Source organism: Stylophora pistillata, chromosome 3 (genome assembly GCF_964205215.1).
Source record: "Stylophora pistillata chromosome 3, jaStyPist1.2, whole genome shotgun sequence".
NCBI classification, from domain to species: Eukaryota; Metazoa; Cnidaria; class Anthozoa; order Scleractinia; family Pocilloporidae; genus Stylophora; species Stylophora pistillata.
Window position 1 is genome coordinate 33,923,612 of NC_142521.1, and position 16,933 is coordinate 33,940,544.

Consider the following 16,933-nt stretch of genomic DNA (forward strand, 5'->3'; position numbering starts at 1 on the left):
CAGTTCGGGCCGGCAGATAATTAGGAATTTTTCTCTGAGGCAGAGGTTACATATTTTACTTGAGCTGTTGTACGGTGAGTGCGATGAGAGAATGCGCCAGGAAATAAAGTGATAGATGTTGTTGTCTTTGAGGGTCCAGATGTGCTTGCTGAGTTAAGCGTGAAGACAATATGGCTGGATATTGGCCGAGTTTCTTTTTTGCATTTTTATGGACCGAGACGAACAAAAAAGGACGAGGCTACTATTCAGCTATCTTGACCGACTAAGCTTGGTTAATAGAGGATTTGTTATATCACAAAAAGATTTCGCTTAAATAAGAATTAGGAACGACTTGTTTACCTTGAGAGCCTGGCTAGAAAGCCAACTGTGTTTGTACCACAACAAACACACGAGAGTCGTTTCTGTTTCCCTTGTTTTTAATATCCTTTGCCACTTTTTGCGTTTCCATCGCCGAAAATGTCCAAGAATTACGAAAGTAGTTCTAATCCTATTTTTTTTAAGTACAGGATCAATGCAGGCAATCCCGAGCGGGCAAGATGTGCCCATCTTGACCGCTCGATTGGCCAATCAGAACACTGGATTCGCTTTATCTTGCCCACGTGCGCTGTGAGCGATGTAATAATTAACTAACTTACAAACGAACTGATCTTCACAAGTTTACTACACAAATGGCTTTCGCAGCAATCAACATAGAAGCCAAAAAAGGTTGACGTCTCTTTTTTTTTTTAATGCTTATTCTACAGTGAATTATATTGCTAGAAACTAGCAATGATCTCCAAAGAATCCACTCCTCTCTAGACGATTGGAGGGAGAGGAATAGAAAGCAAGCTCGTATTTGTGTAAAAGCAAAATTTCTTCAGGATGTGTCAAGTCAAAGGCAATAGTGAAGCTATACTGACATTTTGGTAACTTACTTCTACAGACCGGGAAATCTTTATCCCACTTTCCCGTCAAGTGACCTGACCTAGCTACGCAAGTAGTACTCGATGGGCCATCAAGGTTGTATCCGTTGTCGCATCCCATGGTGCACTTTGAACCATATATGTTACCGCAAGGTCCAATGAAGAAACCATTGAGTGGACTGAGAAGCCTTTGGCATCTGGTGACTTTGAAACAAAAACGTGATCATACTCATACTTCTAGTATCTAACCTTCAAAATCGTAAATAAATTTGTAAAAACTTTTTACAGAGTCGACTATATAATTTCAAAGCTGCGTTGAGAGGAGAGTCAAATCGAGTCATAAATAAGGTGTTCATTGCCATAATCGCAATTACAGTCTTGTCTGAGGCCGAGGATATTTGGACATTTTGAGAATGCTGTGCCCCACGGTTATTGTTTAAAATACATAAAACGCTGTCCAAAGTCTATCTATGCTAATTCGACTCTAAGCACAATACTACTTACCATCAACAGACAGATAAAAGCGGCAAAGCTTTCTATTTTCTGCGGCGTCAGTTGCGTTATATACAATTAAATGCTTTCCTTCGTAGTATTTGGCTCTTACTCCAACTGAAGTGACGACTGGCTTAATACCAGAGTTGTCTGTAGCAACTATTGGCGGCCAAGATGGTACTGTGTAATTCTTTCCTTTGTCTGCTGTTACTAATATATTGGTAGGACAAGTTGAACCAAATGATGGACTTTCGATGTCTAGATGTAAATAGAAAATAATGCTGTTGGTTTGGATTTACCAACTGTGTAGCTATTCTGTATTTCTGCTAAACTTAACATTTCACAATGTGTTTAAGGAGAGTTTGTTCTTGTAAGGTCATCTGTGTCATCTATTTCTTTAATTTCTTTTTTAAACGATATGCTTTTCCTCTGTGCTAGAAATCAGCCCATTCTTACGTATTTGTCATTAGGAGAATTCCTTGGCAACTAATTCACGAAGTAAGAAATGCACAGACACAAAATCAGTTAAACTATAAGCACACTTCTGGCAGATTTTGAGTGTGGACTTAAGATCTTTATGTGTCATTGAAATGAGGGTTGATACAGTTCATGGATAAATAGATAGATAAATTAAATAATTGAATACGATAATCTTTCCTCTAGTCCCCCTGGTCGAAAATTGCCTTTTCCCTCTGATACAATGGTCAAACAGGCAAGATTTGGAGCAGATAATTCATTGCCAGTCATGGCTCGTTCACGCTGGTATCATGACGAGAAAATGGGTTGGTGAAAACAGACTGAGGTTTCAACTTTCCTTCTGCAAGGTTAGATGAAATCATTTAAAGCATTTTATTTAAATAACTTTTCCTTCGCCTACTTTAGCCAAAAGCCCATTTTAATTCATTTACCTTTACAAGTAATGCTAGAGTTTGAAGACCATTTGCCGTTGTTCAGGCAAAACTTTAGAGGTTTTCCGATTAGCCTGAAACCTTTGTTGCAGGAAAAGTAACACGAGACTCCATACTTTGGAGAGGACGTGCAATCATTAGGCTCCACGTAGCCGTGGATAGGAGGATGTAATGGCGGACATCTCACCTCTAGAATCAAAAAATACATAAGGCCTTCAATATTAGGTAAAATAACTAAATGTGTACTCATTTTCGGATTGTTGGCTGATTATTCTATCCTGCAAAAACCATAAAATATTTGGAAACGGAAGTCTAAATTTCCTTTAACCTCAGCACTGCCAGGAGGCTATTTTATTGGACGAGGGTGAAGAGTAGAAGGAAAACGAGAGTGAAGAAAAGAAGGAAAACGAGGGTTAAGAGGAGATGGAAACTCTTCAGATCTCGTCTAGCCAAAACTCTTAAAAGTACATTGCAATCGATAGCTGTTGGTTGCTTGTGAGGCAATCCGCAATGTGGATTCTGCGTACTGATAAGCTGCCGGATTACCGTAATGCCATCTGAGATAGACTTGGGCCTAATAGACCCCTCTCCCTCCCCCTCCAATTTATTTTGTTAAGACCCTCTTGTTTTACACCTATGGATGTAAACGTGACTTTATTCTTTTGCAAAAAAATTGTGTTCTGGTAGATAGAAATTCAAAACAAGACTCACTGGTAAAAAAAAAATGCCTCTTTTGCGCTGTCTTAGATGTAAGTCAAATTATCTCAGAGAAGGTTTTCTTGAAACCCAACATTCCATGCCATTATGAGTCCTGAATTACTGTCTCGCAATGACTTTTAAAGAAACTTATTTAAAAGCATCAGGTACATAAGGCTACATAGCACTTCTCCCTTTGCTTTTTACGACTTTGCTCGTAAAGCGTGCTCATATGATCAAACCATTCATCATTTGCTAAAAAAAAACCAGCTATTACCTCGACAACGCAATGGTTCTCCAGACCAAGTTCCATTTGCTTGACAGACTCTTTCAGGCGACCCACTCTCCTTATAGAAACCCCGTCGGCAATAGAAGAGGCACCTGTCACCAAATAAATTTTGCACTTTTCCACCGCCGCAGCCGGACTGTAAAGTGTTAGGGGGTAAATCAATGTGTGGGCATTTGGCCACTACAAAGAAGAGGATTAACAATATGGTTAGACCTTTGCTGAAGAAAAATAGTTGTAGCTTGTTCTTTATGATACATTCTGCTTCTAGACGACGAAAAGGACTATTTTCTAGCCATTAATCTAGTACCTAGATCCTACAATGTAAATGTAACTGAAATGTAGGGCTCCTTACAACCGTTTGAAAGATCTAGGTATAAATGAGAATTCAGCCTTTTTTGGGCTGCCATAGGAGTTGAAAAAAACCTAAATTTAACAAATAGTGTCTATTTCCTTGCTTCTCTTCAGTAAGAGATCACAGATGACGTCAAAATATGGTAAGAACAAAAAAAAAAAAAACTGCACTAGGCATAGCCGAGTGTGTCATGTCTTCGATACAATTATTGTACCGACCACGGTAATATTGAGTCTATATTTTTTACATGATACAAAAAGGCAATTGTTGTTCAAGATGACGTTATCTATGCGCCGGTCCTCTAAAGGATCATAGGTCAAAATCAGTCAAAACGCGTGCATAATTCAGCTAACCGTATTACAATTGATGGAGAAGGGGCTATTACAGGCGAAGGACATTATTTTTCCCGCTCACTTTGTATCAGTTTCATATAACTTTAGCATTTAAAATTGACAAGTTAAAGCTAAACAATAAAGACATCGAATCTTAGAGCCTCTTTTCTTGGCTAAGACAGTTTAATCAGCAATATCGATGAGGAACAAGGAACCTCTACAGATATCCTCATCTTGAACCCAATAAATAACATATTTCTCCGTCAACGATATCATTTGGGCTACTGAGATGCAGCCATGAAATCATAAAGGAGCGATGATCATGAGGAGGTTTGAAAGCGAGCACAGCAACGAAATTGAGTGAACGGTAAGGTGATGGGCCGGTTCGACTGATATCAGGAGATATTTTACAAAATTAAACATCAGTTGTAAAGGAAATTACTCTTGATAGGAATTTTAGGCGTCTCAGTCAACACATATGCAAATTACACCCTCGTAGCTAATACTGACAACAAAAGAATCTAACAATTATGAGCATGATCTAATCTGGAAAATACACCTCCATGACAGTGAACGAGAGCCAAACCATATCGGCTAGTTCGAATAGTCTCCTCACTGACGTATACTTTGGAAGTTCGCATTTGGTAATAGTACTGGAAAGTAAACTGAGATAAAATATGATTATTTGACTGCTATGTACACTTACATTTACACTTTGTTTCGTTTCCAGTCCAGTAACCCTTCTTTCCGTTCTTCTCGCACACTCTGTGAACAGAACCTTCTAAGCTGTAGCCGTGGTGGCAAGAAAAAAAGCACTTGGAGCCGTAAACGTTGGAACTACTACAGATCATTCTACCACCAGGTGGAGCAAATACCTTAGGCCAACAGCGGATTACTAGAACGATACAAATCACTTAAATTAACTTTATGTACCAAATCGTCTATTCCATCCCTTTTCCCCCTTCCGTATTACATGGCTTGGGATCATTTCAACATAGATTCTTCAACCTTGCCTTAAATAAACTGCACAAAGTATTATATGATCTTCATTGGTTGTTCGCCTTTGAGTACGATGAAGAATCCTTAAAATTCAAAGTAACTACCTGAAATAAATATCCTAACAAAGCAAGTCGCAAAGTTTCCCATGTTATCAACTGCAGTGTAAATGACGCTGTGTTCGCCCTCTCTAAAGATGGATCCTGATTTTTTCCCTTTTATTGTGACATTTGGTGGTATTCCAGAATTATCTGCTGCGTTTGGTCGAGCCCATTCGACTTTTGCCGTAAGTTCTTCCTTTGCAGCCGTGGCTTCTATCATCCTTGGGCAAGACAAAAACTTTGGCGCAGCTATGTCTGCGAAACAGGAATTTTGTACAAGTGTAAAAAATTGTTTACTAGATTTAGGTTTATTTTGTTAGAACAAATGAAAATTTACTCACCTCCTTTTCACTTGATAGTTCCGAAATACTTCAAAATACCACTTAGCGAAAGGGAGGGTTCGCGTGGTATCTTGGAGGTGTAGAGATTAATAAGCTCAGTCGAACCTCAAGGTGTCATGTTCACTTTACAGTTTTCAAGTAATTAAGGTTTGAGAGTTGCAGTGGCATAAAGAAACACGAAAAAAAATTTAGTTGGTGCAGACCTTTGCAAGAAGGATTCTGTAGTGGATGCATGGTTCCAGACTGCATACAAATCTTCAGTCCAGGTCCCACCAGCTGGTACCCTTCTTTGCAAGTGAACCGACAAACAGTCGCATAAGAAATGTTACCATTCGAGCAGTCTTTTGGCTCAACCATCATGGCCCCATGGTTGATGCTCAGTTTGGGACAACTAACAGCTGTAAAGAAAAAGCGCAGGGAAAAATCGTGTAAGTGTATTTCTCACTTTAAATATCGTTTCTAATATATTTCGAAAAAAGAGTCTAAACCACTCTAGATGATGATGTATGCCTAATTCTGGAAACCTCGTGGCCTTATTGCACTTACAGAGCCTATACAATTTTTCCTGATTTTGAAATAATAGCAGCCTTAAACTCAAGTGCCTATAAGCCGAACCATACCACAAATGAAATAAATGTAAAGAACGCCAAGTTCTGACTAAATAGCTGTTCGCGAATAGTTACACAAGACAGTCCGTCAAATGTGACACTTAAGAAAGCTCTCCGTTTTGAAGGTCAATCAACTGAGATCTTATTTCTACCTGTATTAATGCTGATGACAAAATGAGAGGTAAACCCTCTCCTTTGACTTCTTTGGAATGTTTTTCACTGTACAGAGATAATCTAAGACGCTCTTAATTACGAGTTAGAGGGGAGGCAATATATCTTTGTTTAAATTTACAAAAAATTCAAGTCCTGTTTAAACACACAAGGCCAAGGTTTTGAGTTGTATCTACTTGGGGAAACAGGCGTTAAATCAAAGCGTAAAATATCAAATATTTTGTCATTCTGCAGCATTCGTATAACACCTTATATTAAGTTGTGTCTTTAAAAGTTTTCTTTATGCCAGTTGATCAGAATTCAAGTAGGGAAAATTTTGAGCTTGAAACTGGGAAATGACTGCCAATTGCATTGTAGATAATTCTTCCACCACTTATGACAATGTGATTGTAGAGAACTTAAGAAAACAATTACCTGAGCAAGAAAGTTGTGAACCACTCCAATTTCCATTTGCCAAACATGTTCGTTTACTTGACCCTTGCAATGCAGTGAAACCAATGTTGCAACTGACGAGGCAGCTGGTACTATAGTTTGCGACGCGACCGTCGCAGCCATATCCAGCCATTGTCGCGTTTGCAGGAGCAGGGAGCGATGAACATTTATTAACTAGCAATAAAAAAACCTTTTAGTTTATCTACGGTCTAAAAACTATGACAATGGACATGAGTATATGATGAGCAAACTCACATCTCATCATTAAGCAATAAACCACACTTTCTTTCGGTTTATCGGCTGATAAAACCACCTAAGATGTCGCGAGAACACTCGACAAGTTTGTAAACCAAAAGGCTAGGCCTCCAAACCAAATGCCTTTGCCGAATTAAAATCTGGGAATTTGCTTAGTGTGGCGCCATCTGACAGGTCAGGAAGATTTTGCAGTTCCCTATGGGTATACAGGCAAATATCCAGTATATTTTCAATCGATCAGAGCCCAGCAGGTTGTGTCTAAACTCCATATACGCTGCAGTACTGTGAGGTGGATGCAAATGGAGAAATTTTTTAAAATAGGATTTAGGCTGAATTCTGGGACGATCTTCACACCATTATATCTCATATGTAATAATGATAATAACAATAACAATAACAATAATAACAATAACAATTATTATAATAAATATTTTATTATTATTATTATTATAAGAATAATTATTTCCCGAAAACAGTTTCATAATCTTATGAAATTAAAACCTCTTGAAAAACTGTCTGTTACCGACGAAAGAAACCGTGTAAAATTGATGATAACGGCCAAATTAAGAAGAGTTTATTTCTTCTGTGGTTGAGCGGTATGATCATGGTTGGCACGTAAACTTGGGGGATTTGTCCGTATGAGTTTTGTTTGGTCGGTAATGTGCAAGTCTTACCTTCGCACTTTGGGTTACCACTCCAGAACGTATTATTTTTATTTTTTTCACATTTTCTGACATTGTCGCCTTTGAGGGTAAATCCATGATCGCACATAACATGGCATGTACTTCCGTAAAGATTGCCACATTTAGGATTCACAAGCTTCCCATTTAGCGGTGGATATAATGGAGGACATCTGAAGACTGCGAGTAATGAAAAGCGAAGCTACAAATTAGCATTGATAGCAATAAGAACAATAATAGCGTATAGCGGCCTTGAGATTTATCGTGGCTAGAGCTGGTATCGCATTTTGCTTGAATCAGACGTTGTTTCGCATGCATACTCGCCTGGTTGGCTTTTTATTCGGGTTCTCCAATCGTCCTCCACATGAAAATAACATTACTAATAATAATAATAATAATGATAATAATAATGATGATGATAATAATAATAATAATAATAATAATAATAACAATAATGATAAAAATAATAGTAACCGTAGCAACAATAATGATAATAACATTAGTAATATTGATAATAAATTAAAATGATAATAATACTATAAATTGCGATTCGTGCGATATCGGTTTTTCAAGTGAAATTTAACGTGGAATTCACGAGTCAGGCAGTAAATTTTTCTTGAATCGCATAACTGAATAAAAATAAGAAAACAAGAAATTAAAACGGCAATATTATTGTTTGTTGTTATCCCGTACGCGCGCCCTTAAGAAAGCTATTTTAAAGTCAACTGTCAGAACTGTCATTGATGTAAAGGGAATAGAAAGCAAGGTAAGTCGCTCACGTTTGAACCTTCGACAATTTATTTATACCTCGTGAATTTTACTTGAATCGCATAGCTAAAGCCTCCAAATCACTGGGCGAAACAGTCAGAATTGTCATTGATATAAAGGGAATGGAAAGCAAGGTAAGTCGCTCACGTTTGAACCGTCGACAATTTTATTTGTACCTCGTGAATTTTTCTTGAATCACATAGCTAAAGCCTCCAAATCACTGGGCGAAATCAGATGTTTTGTATGTTTGTGCGCCACGCCAGTGCGAAAACAATAGAAACCCTTTCAAATTCAGGTGTCAATATCTAGCGAATAGAGGGAACAAGATATTTTTAGAATGAAAACCACTTTTATTTCATACTCGTGGAGAAAGCAGTGCCTCACATTTTACAATCTTCAGCAAAAAAACTGAAAGTACAAAATACGGAGTTATTTAAGACAGAAATTTGCCTGCTACCAGTCAACTTAGCAAAACGTGGCGCCGACAATCAGCAACTGAATGGTCAAACCTCAAGCGAAATGAAAATTTCAAGCGTTCCGGTTCAAAGCAAAATCTACAAAAAACCGGTAAGTGCTTTACAGTTATAAAATAAGTGTATTCAAAATATTATTATTGATTAAGACTCAGAATTTCTCGGTAAACTCAGACGAAAAACAGTTCAAAAAAGGGTTAAAATTCACAGTTTTAACTGTTTTTCTTTCATTGCAGGGAGTCGCTCGTTGGTGTCAATTGCTGGACTGAAAGTTTATGGAAATATTTACTGGATAATTATTAAAAGTTACTCCAGTAAACATCCCGCCAACTGCTCCTGCCATCAGGTAACTAGAACGACTGGCATTGCTGTCAAGGTCACTTGTAGCTGCTGTGTTGCTTGGCGTGGATGAGCTATTGAGAACAATCTCCCGTAAAGCATACATATGACTTGAATAGCCGTTGGTAGTTGTCGTGCTTGGGTTGAAACCGGCCAACTTATTCGACGTTAGCCGCTGTTTTTCTAGAGGATTATGACTGTAGCTGGATATGGATTCCGGATTAGAATGGCCAGTGAGCTCTGATATCTCCCGTGGGTCGAAATCATCACGGAGCGCTTGGATGATTGTTTTGCGACCACTCGAATTTGCAAATTTGCCGTCTAGTGTTTTTTTAAACCATTTTGTCTCTAATAGAGGCCAGTTCGTCATCTGTTAGGCTACAGTGGTTTGGATTTCCGGAAAAGATGCTTGACCTTTTTCGGCATTGATACCAGTTTGGTTTTCTTTCCTAACGCTTGTTTGGTTTTCCTCAGGAAGAACTGTCGTTTGGCTTTCTTCCCTCGTCTCTGGCATTTTGATTTTTTTTTTTTTTTTTTTTTGCGTTTTCTCGCACTTTAGAGCAAAAGTGGTTTCCTCCAATTTTCTTAAAATATGAATTTGAATTCAAAATTTGGAAGACATTCGTTTTCTATAAATTTGCTCATATTTGTTCATATTTTCATAGCACTAGTTGCATTTACGTTTTTACGTTCGTAACAATAATTTTTGCCCGGGACTCATGTCAGTGATATCGCTTTATGCATTAGTGCGATTCCACGCTAAATACCCTCTCCTCCGGTTGATGTATTGACCAATCAGAGCACGTGTTTACCTTAAGCTATGCGACTCTAATAAAATGACTGAATAACAATATTATTGATCGTGATATTAAAAAGGATGACATGATTAATTTGTAAGGTCAATCTGAAATATTTCCAAACTATTAACATTTTTACTTAAAAGTATGCCTTCTAGTATTTATTTCGCTGAAAGCCACCAATTGGCTCTTTTTGGCTCACCTAAAAAAGGTAAGAAAGATTGCGAACAAGTACAAAAGCATAACACAACACGCAGTTGCCATGTTTAGGCCTATCAAAACTTATACGCAAAGCGTCAAACGATGGCTTATTTCCACAGTATTAAGCACTTTCATTGTGTAGTGTCTTATAATTTGGAGTGATCGAAAACACTTTTTTGTTGATATCACAAGCAGTAGAACATTAAGTATTAAGGAATATTTTATTCATTTGATTTAATCATTTAATTGTTTTTAAATTCTTGTTGTTACATATACACATTAGGATGTTATTACAGTAACTGTAGATAGTTTACAGGCGAAGAACCATGATTATCTCACGGAGATACTGTGAATACGCTATTTTTGTTATTATTATTACTATTATTATTATTATTATTATTATTATTATTATAACTATTTCTCATTTATAAACACGTACATACGCACTCTTCGGAGCCCGTCAACGTTTTGCACAGGACAGGAATGAATTGTAACATTTCTGTTATATTCATAAAATCTTTAAACCAGAGTAGCATCAAACATGTCTCACCTTTAACATTTATGTTTACTTTGCAAAATGCACGATTTTTTTCCGCGTCCTCTGCTTTATAGAGAATCGTGTGTCTGCCCTCCATCATTATTTGCGGTTGTTTAAGATTCTTTGGGGTCACCTTCACTTTTTGGGAGTTGTCCTTCGCGGTGATTACTCCCCACTGTACCGGAGCGGAGTTCTGCCCTCCTCGAGCGACTTCCGTGATCTCCACGGGGCAATGTCTATCAAATTTAGGACGTTCCGTATCTGTCGAAGGGTCAAAAGTTTAATTCTAACGGTCACTAACGGATTATCCCTTGCTAAACGCAATAACTAAAACATTAAAAAAGTGTAAAATGACAACATAGGTTTTCAAGGTGAGCTGTCTTATCTGCTTTGTTAGCTTCTTTACATGAACCATTTTTTTGCCTTGTTTGCGCCTTGAAATGTCCATATCTATTGGTCAAATGATAGAAGTTGATTTCCGTTATGACGCAGATGCGTCACATTTTCTAACAGGAGTAACCAGACTTTGAAATGTAAGGGTTACGCAGACGCAGTAGATTTCTGCTAGACCTCGGCGAACATATGCTTAAAAATCAGCTTAAAAGCAACCCCTTGACTCTAATGATAAACAAATTATAATAATTACACATCTAAAAAATAAGAATGTCGCTTACAACCTAACAGATGTTTGTACCTACCCTGACAGACTATGATGCTGTTGCTCCAAGATCCATCATTGCATTTAGAGCTTTTAGGTGTTCCCCTATATTCGTATCCAGGATTACAACCGATTGAGCACTCTTGACCATGAGTTGGGCTGTTCTTACATGAACTACTTTTAAAAGCGCCATTTTTTATAGTCAATTTCTGGCATCTTTTCGCTGTCGTGAGAAGGATAAGCGACATCAGAAAAATGTAACCTTAACTAACAAATTTATTGTGTTAAAATTTTTAGTTGTGTTTCAGTTCTTCCAAAAAGGTCTAATTGATAGATAATAATTTGGATATATCAACAAAGTTGAAATGGTAAATTGGCCACCGTAACGATTACAAAAGCTGACGTTTCGAGCGTTAGCCCTTCGTCGGAGCGAATCCGACGAAGGGCTAACGCTCGAAACGTCAGCTTTTGTAATCGTTACGGTGGCCAATTTACCATTTCAACTTTGTTGATATATCCAAATTATTTCGTTACCCCCACCGACGCAGCCCCAAACAGTTTCTTTCGAAACTATCAGCCTTGATTAATTGATAGATAGCCCATTATGCGGCCCACTAATTGGAATCAATATTATTGGCTTCCCATATCCAGTAAGCCGCAGGGGGAGTGGAGTGGTTCTAATATATAGTATGGAGCAAGCGTCGATACATTTCACCTTCGACAACACCAGAGTCTATTCAGAGTAAATCCTTTTGATGAAATTATTCGAATAGTCCTGTGGAAAAACATCAAAATGTGAAAAGGATGGCTAAAAGACAATACTATGAGGCTGTCAAAGACAGACTGCAGTACATGCTTTTTGACAACTTTGCAACTCTGTGCTTAGACAGCTGTAATCTTTAGATACTTTTATCACCTTCACGAATGAATTTCACGGCCTTATATGTGTTTTTACCTTTGCAACTTGGCAAGGAATTACTCCAATAAGCCGTCGAGCCTCTCAGCAAGCATTGGCTGCGCGCCACTCCGACTAATTCATAACCCGTGTTACATGCTATTTCGCAGTAACCTAGATATTCTTGGTTACACCTAACTACCGTTCCATTGGATGGATATCCTAGAGAAGGACATCGGTATTCTGAAATGAAAGAGATCCATTTAAGAGTCCAAAGAATAGCTACCGGCAAAGACACGTGGCCATGTTACTGCCACAAGTAGGTTTTTTTTTTTTTTTTTTTTAAAGAGAGGTTGGTATCGCAGAAGGTACATAGAGCAGTAGTGTGCAGCGATCGGTATGTTAGCTCATGATGCGATAATCTAAGCGTAGTTAAGTTTAAGGGTGGATCTCATAATATTTTTTCCTTCACAGCACTCATCAGTGAAATAGCACTGTAAGTCTCGGTGAATAGAGCCTGTACGTGTATGGGGTCTTCTGCGTTGTAAACTAAGTGTTTGAGTGACTTAAGAATAATTAGAATTTTTTAGAAACGAGAAAAGCAAAAACAGTCCACAGTGAATATTGATAGGTGTTTTCTTTTCGAAAACGAGTTCATATGAAATGATAGGGGTTGATATTAATCATTTCTACAGAAAAAAAGGGATGGAAGCTCTTCAAAGATTATTCAGAAGTCAAACTTAAAAAAAAATTACCGAGCAATATTTAACATTGATTCTGTGATTGTTGGATATGACTACGCGAAGTCATCAAAGCTGAAAGAAAAAAAACTCAAGGAAAAGGAAAATATCAAAAATCAAATTCTACTAATCCAATTTCAAAGTAAGACTGATTCGAACTGTTTCAACAAGGCCTTAGCATCAATAGCCTTGGAGAACTCGTAAGAGAAATAGGAGAGGAAGCTTGCTTTATCAAAGAGGAAAAAGTATAGAAATCACAGTGCTTACACAAATATGTTGGAAATACGTTTATAAATATTTGCTAAACTTAAGTTAAGCTTAAAAGCTATAGACCGTAATTCATGAAACACATACTTGAACAGCTGCGTCCATTTGCCTGATATCCTTTTCTGCAGCTGCACTTGTAAGATCCATGAGTGTTTGTACATATCTGGGCGCACCCGCCGTTGCCTGTGGAACATTCGTCGCAATCCTTGCTGCTGGAATCAAACTGAAATATCCTGGTGCGATGCCTATATTTGTAGCCGTTTGTACAGCTAGTCCAGGAGTCCCAACTACTCCATCTAGGAGGTGGTGCTAGGAAAACGGAAAATGAAATCCAAATTAATTCGTTTGTGTATCTATCTGTCAGTCCATTTATTAATCCTTTACTCCCTCAACGAATCTCTCTAGTGTCTTCTCCTGGGTTTCCCTAAGGAATTCGGACAAATGAATCTCTCACCAGGACTAATATATATATATATATATATAGGAAGTCTGCAAGTCGATTTTCGCGTGGAACAGTGCTCAATACGTTGAAGCAGAGCAGAATAAATATTATGAGAGGAAAAAAAGGACGTAACTACATTTCCCGACAAGCCTGTTTCGTGAATCGCTTCACTCTTCACCTCTGTATACGAAGGAAACCCTGACCCTGTACACCCCAAGTAATCATACTTAAATAGAATAAATGTTTGAAAAGAAAATTTGCCCTGAGCGGGATTTGAACCCACGTCCCTCCTGTTACAAGTCAGGTGTTACAACAGGACAACCATGCTGGCAACACAGCAATCAAAGATGTGATTTACGTGATCGGAGACGTGGTCTCCCGGGAAATTCAATTTTTCAAGGTGACAGGGTAGGGGAAGCTTATAACCCCATATGAAACCCAACTAAGGATCTATTAAAGATACACGACCGAAGTCAACTTAGCGGATCACAAAGGAGGATCCAATTACGGATACAGGCCAATTTCATCACACCTGACTAGTAACAGGAGGGACGTGGGTTCAAAGTTTGGTGTCGGAAGGAAGCTCTGCGGTTTCTGTACAGTTCTTTAAAGTTTGTCGAGAGTCCCACGTATGAATCTGTTGGCGTTTCAGTTGTGACTGTTGCTTGGTAGACTACGTTTGATGTGAGGCATTTTCCCTTTAGGGGGCATTGGTCTTTTTTCCGGCAGTTACATTCTTTGTCTAGTGTTTGTGACACGAGACTGATTTATCTAAACACATATGGACACTGAAAGACAATAGCAAACTTTTAACCTAACCTGGAAAATCATCAAACAATGCAAACCGTACAACAACATTACTAAGAAATGTAATTTATGTCTTTTTGAAAAATTCACGATCATATGTAAAAAGGAACTTTGCAGTCTAAACAAGCGAAATGAGCTAGCAAGTTCATGCCCCCATAGAAACAGATACCTCCTTAAAAACTTCATAATAAAGTAACAATCTCCGAAATTATACATACCAGTCACATGACTTATATGGAGAAGTAGCGTTGTTTTTATATCTCCTAGCAACCGTATTCCAGCTTTTATAGCCAGTCATTGTAAGTTAACGGTCAATCGTTGAAATGATTGTGGTAATTTTCGACCATACGAAACAGAGCTGTCGTAATCAAACGATAAACTACCTCTGAAACCTTGAACCAGTTTGTTATAATAATCAATGCTCCTCTAAGAGTTGAGCGCTCTTTGAAATACATTCAAATGAAGTTCAAGAACATTTAACAATTATTCCACGAGCGCGCGTTGGATATAAGATGATAGATTGCCAACGAGGTGCGTAGCGCCGAGTTGGCTATAATCATCTCATATCCAACAAGCGCGAGTGGAATAATGTTTTTATTACAAAAAACGCCCCCAAGATATTAGACAAGTCTTTTCGACTTTATTTTGTAAGAAGAAACCGTATGTTACAATGTACAGATATTAGATTATGGTATAATTAATAATTAAAAACAGTGCTTACACAAATATGTTGGAAATACGTTTATAAATATTTGCTAAACTTAAGTTAAGCTTAAAAGCTATAGACCGTAATTCATGGAACACATACTTGAACAGCTGCGTCCATTTGCCTGATATCCTTTGCTGCAGCTCAATTGGTAGAGCGCTAAGTGGTAGAACGCTAAATCATCTACGGGTTTATGTCGAATTAATTTGATGGCCTGCTCCCAGTTGGCTTGTTAGCTCAATTGGTAGAGCGCTGCACTAGTATCGCAGAGGTCAGTGGTTCGAATCCCGTACAGGCCTGAATTTTTTTCAGGTCTGATTTTCACTATTGCTTAAATAGTGCTTTACTGCGAAGGATCGTGCACATATACGTTTCATAACCGCAGTTCATATATATGTATTTCATATATATTTGTTGTTTGATACCATAATCTACAAATATGGTAAGCGTACGCGTCAGCTTAAATTTAAAAGGGAGCTAAAAAATTTGTCTAATATTAAGATTTGTCTAATATCTTTGGGGCGTTTTTAATAAAACAATTAGTCCACTCGCGCTTGTTGGATATGAGATGATTATAGCCAACTCGGCGCCACGCGCCGCGTTGGCTATCTATCTATCTATCGCGCGATAATCTCCATAAATGGAGATTATCGCGCGATAAATGAAAATTATCGCGCGATAATTTTTATTCAAATATTCTGGAAGTTACGGAGGTGAAGGGAGCGGAATTCGCTTCCTCCCCGGTCTGAAAAGATTAAATAAAAGCTCGGGCCGAATAGGGTCAAATTACTTCGTGCACACGAGTAGTTATACTATGCTCATAGGCTTTTAAAGTATCCTCGATTTCGCACAGAAATTTAAACACAGTAACTTTAACTCATATGTCACCAGAACTGTCGGTCCTCTTTTTCCAGAAAGGCCTTGTACACAAAGAGTGGGTGGCATTAGGGACACATGAGGCTAGGTTTTCAGGTGTAATTTATTCCCCTTCGAAAAAAACACCTAGAGGCTTCTAGAGCAGTTGAAGGTACTTACAACTGTTGCTCTTACATAATTATATCAATCAATTCTCTGCATTCCTCCAAACAATTTGTGGGGCTTGTTCAGTCGCAGTATTCGCTAACAATCACATCAACGTCATCTAGGTCAACTTCTGTCCGGTAATCCGTTGCATTTGTACATGCAGGAACAGTATTGGTTATCGCCAAATGCACCAGCGATTAAGAATTGACTACAGTCTTGTTGTCCAGAAGGAGACTGTACGAGTCATAATTAAAGAATTGGATCCTGCTGGCGTCACGATCATAATGTGTTTTTTGTTTAGAGGAATGCAGAGAATTGATTGATATATTATTTGATAGAATATTTGAGCAATGACAAATAAATTTAGAGCGCATATAGTATAGACTTGAAGAAGAGCAAACTGATGAAAGTTTATTTCAAGGTTTTAGTGTAACACAACAGTGTAAGTCACGCAATCATCAAAAAGTTATCACAAAATATCACAAAATTTCCACGGACTCGGGCTCGGCAAAATCAAGGTTTACTATACTGATTCAAAGAGCTATGTGTCATAGTATTGCAACGTACTGCTAAATGATCTTTTTACATGAATAATACGAACTATTCACCTCAAAACATAGCTCCTCAACTGTGGCAGTCATTGTCGTCCACGGAAACAACATGCATGACAGCCGATTGCGTGACCTGACAAGTTTCCATTTATCACGTGATAAATGATAAATTA

At 38.0% G+C, this 16,933-nt stretch overlaps 1 protein-coding gene across 7 annotated transcripts in view; it reads right to left on the minus strand.

The window, feature by feature from the left end:
• LOC111331709 (uncharacterized) overlaps positions 1-16,933 on the minus strand; it is a 52,001-nt gene that overhangs the window by 16,445 nt on the left and 18,623 nt on the right. For all 7 annotated transcript variants that reach the window (XM_022936875.2, XM_022936877.2, XM_088755256.1 and 4 more), the window contains 13 exons: positions 13,319-13,540; positions 12,285-12,467; positions 11,370-11,552; positions 10,684-10,932; positions 7,550-7,735; positions 6,603-6,794; positions 5,613-5,807; positions 5,075-5,323; positions 4,678-4,866; positions 3,276-3,467; positions 2,303-2,491; positions 1,407-1,652; positions 915-1,106 (listed from right to left, as the gene is read on the minus strand). In XM_022936875.2, the coding sequence (XP_022792610.2) occupies positions 915-1,106; positions 1,407-1,652; positions 2,303-2,491; positions 3,276-3,467; positions 4,678-4,866; positions 5,075-5,323; positions 5,613-5,807; positions 6,603-6,794; positions 7,550-7,735; positions 10,684-10,932; positions 11,370-11,552; positions 12,285-12,467; positions 13,319-13,540 (2,667 nt within the window). The remainder of the gene's footprint in view (positions 1-914; positions 1,107-1,406; positions 1,653-2,302; positions 2,492-3,275; positions 3,468-4,677; positions 4,867-5,074; positions 5,324-5,612; positions 5,808-6,602; positions 6,795-7,549; positions 7,736-10,683; positions 10,933-11,369; positions 11,553-12,284; positions 12,468-13,318; positions 13,541-16,933) is intronic.